We start from the raw sequence: 2,506 nt of genomic DNA on the forward strand, positions 1-2,506 counted from the left end.
CCTCTGGGGCCCTGTCATCCTTTTCTGCCTCCTTCTTGACTCCTGGCTTCCCTCGTCACAGGCCCCAATGGTCAAGGTGAACAGGGATCAGTGCTTTACCTCCGAAGTGGTTTCGAAGGCCCTGAAACGAGAGGTGACCAACCCTGTCAAGGTGAGAGGCTCGCTTTTTCTAGGGAAGTTGGAATCACCAAGGACTTGTTTAAATGAGGGAGGCAGGTGTGAAGGAGGGAAATGGGTATTGGTGTGTGAACACAGAAGCTGAAGAAAAGATCTTTCCCAATTGAAAAGTATCCCCATTTTCCTGTCTCTCTCAGACTACTTGTGGGCATCCATATGAAAGGTTGGGGGGTGTGATGCAGGTACTGGGAGTCTCTAAGGATGAAATGATCTATAGGATCATTCACAGGCACTGAGTTTCCAAAGGCATAGAAAACTGCAGAGTTTTCAATGTTAAGTAAAAAGTCCTCCTTTTCTCCATGTACTCCCTTGTATATAGCAAGTGATAGCAAAGCTCCTTTGGATGAATGGGACACATAGCCCAGCGGCCCTCACATTCACCTCTTCCCCACCTTGCTCTACTCTGTGGCCTGGGCAAGTCAACTGGGCAAGGCTCGGAGTTATCTACCTAGGATGCTTGAACTCTTCAGAATCCAGATTGAAAACACCCATTTAGCATTCCCATCTATCTAAAGATGAGACATTGGGGCCCAGGCTGGTCAAGCAACTTACTCAAGGCTGCACAGCAAGTTCATGGCAGAGCTAAGACTAGACCCAGGTCTCCTGATTCCCAGCCCTTTCCCCTGCACAGTCCCTGCCCTTCCTCTCAGGGACTGCAGTGGGTTGTGCTGCCCCAAACATCAGACTCCTCCACATTGACAAAAGTCCTTTTTTGAACTAAGACCTAAATTACAAGAAGGTGGCAGCCAGTGGAAGATATGAAGGAAGGGCCTCCCAGGAAGAGAGCACCGCAATGACAAATGCCCTGACAGAAGGATACCATAGCAAGACTGAGGGAAAGTCAGTGGTACAAGATTAGGTTGGAGATGTAGGCTCGGGGTCGACCACACAGGGGCTCACAGGTCATGGTGAAAGTTTGGATTTTATTCCAAGGGTAGTGGCAAGTTAACTATGAAATTTTAAGGATGGGGATGTAATAATGTGATACGATTTTAAAAGGTCACTCTAATGGTATCAGGGATGGATTGTGAGAAAAGCGAGAGTGAAAACAGAGAGTCCTGTAAAGAGCCGATCATCCTGGTCTGGGGGATACTGAAGTGGCTTGGACTGGGGTGGTGGCAGCGGAGCCGGCACCTCCAGCTAGCCATGTGCTCCATCCAGGGGCAACCTGCACCTCTGGGGGCCTCTAGCCTCTCACGCTGTCCTAGGAAACCAGTTCCTACTCCCATAAGATGGCAGCTGAGCTTCCTAAGCTTAGGTTGGTCACTGGGTCCACACACTCAGAGCTAAGTGACAGACCCACCTGTGAGAGACCGGTTGCTGCCATGCCTTCATGAAAGCAAACAAGGTGCTGCCATTCTTCTCCAGCCTGAGCCCAAAGGAAAATCAGCAGATGAGAACTCTATGAATTCTGTGTGGGAGCAAAGGGGACAGGCACTCAGTCGATGGGTTGAGTCACTGTGAGCTGACTCAAATCAGGGTGTTACTGAAGCATTTGTGGGAGAGTAGGTGAGGGAAGGGCCGGCTTCCAATCCTTTGTTTCTGGTTTTAGGGCTTCTTTGAGTCGCCCCCCACTGTGGGCCACAACCTTGTCGCTGATTGAGACCTAATGCAAAGCTGCTTTGCCCCAGTGCCCCCGCCATTGCCCTCTGGAGGGGAAGTTCCAGGATGACCGAAATCTGGATCATTAAAGTGACTTTGATGCAAACTCTCTGTGACTTGCCCTGAGGCAGGATGGATCGGGTCTGGACCTGGCCACAGCCTTCAAAGTGAGAGAGGTGGGACCAGAACAAGGGTTGCGGTGAGGAGAGCACAGCCCCTCACTGCTGCCGGAGGCTGCTTCTGTCTTGTTTTCTTTCCAGTGACCATTCCTGAAGTGAGGAAAGTGAGGATGGGACCACAGCTGGAATGGCAGCCTTCTTTACACACATGCAGCTATGCTGTGTGATCTAGTTGCCCATCCTTCCATGTCAGACAGGCCTGGACCCTGCTGTTTTATGAGGGTCTCCCACCTCCAGTATTACAGCCCCTGCCAGGGCTCTCTCACTCTTTGTGCTCTCAAGAATCAACATAGAAGTGCTGTAATCAAAGTGTACACACATTAAATGTTTTGCTGACTCTTGCCAGTTTGCTCCTGGTAGCGTAAAATCTTACAAGGGACGGAGTAATCTGATCACTCATGCTCAGCTCAGCCAAATACCAGAATGTCCTATTTGCAAAGCTTTATACTTCCCACGGTACTCATACTCATACTCTCATACATCAGAGGTGTAAGCATGTGGGCAGATATCAAAATTTAGTTTCTCTAAAGAACTGGGACTTGGCCACA

The 2,506-nt window shown here is 49.8% G+C and overlaps 1 protein-coding gene across 1 annotated transcript in view; it reads left to right on the forward strand.

Annotated features, from left to right (window-relative positions):
• Positions 1 to 1,882, forward strand: part of RESP18 (regulated endocrine specific protein 18) — a 5,381-nt gene extending 3,499 nt beyond the window's left edge. The window contains exons 5-6 of the mRNA XM_007445808.1: positions 62 to 151; positions 1,730 to 1,882. Of these exons, the coding sequence (XP_007445870.1) occupies positions 62 to 151; positions 1,730 to 1,780 (141 nt within the window). The 3' untranslated portion in view covers positions 1,781 to 1,882. The remainder of the gene's footprint in view (positions 1 to 61; positions 152 to 1,729) is intronic.
• Positions 1,883 to 2,506: the final 624 nt, after the last annotated feature.

The sequence above is a fragment of the Lipotes vexillifer genome, unplaced genomic scaffold, assembly GCF_000442215.2.
Source record: "Lipotes vexillifer unplaced genomic scaffold, Lipotes_vexillifer_v1.1 scaffold965, whole genome shotgun sequence".
Classification (NCBI taxonomy): domain Eukaryota; kingdom Metazoa; phylum Chordata; class Mammalia; order Artiodactyla; family Lipotidae; genus Lipotes; species Lipotes vexillifer.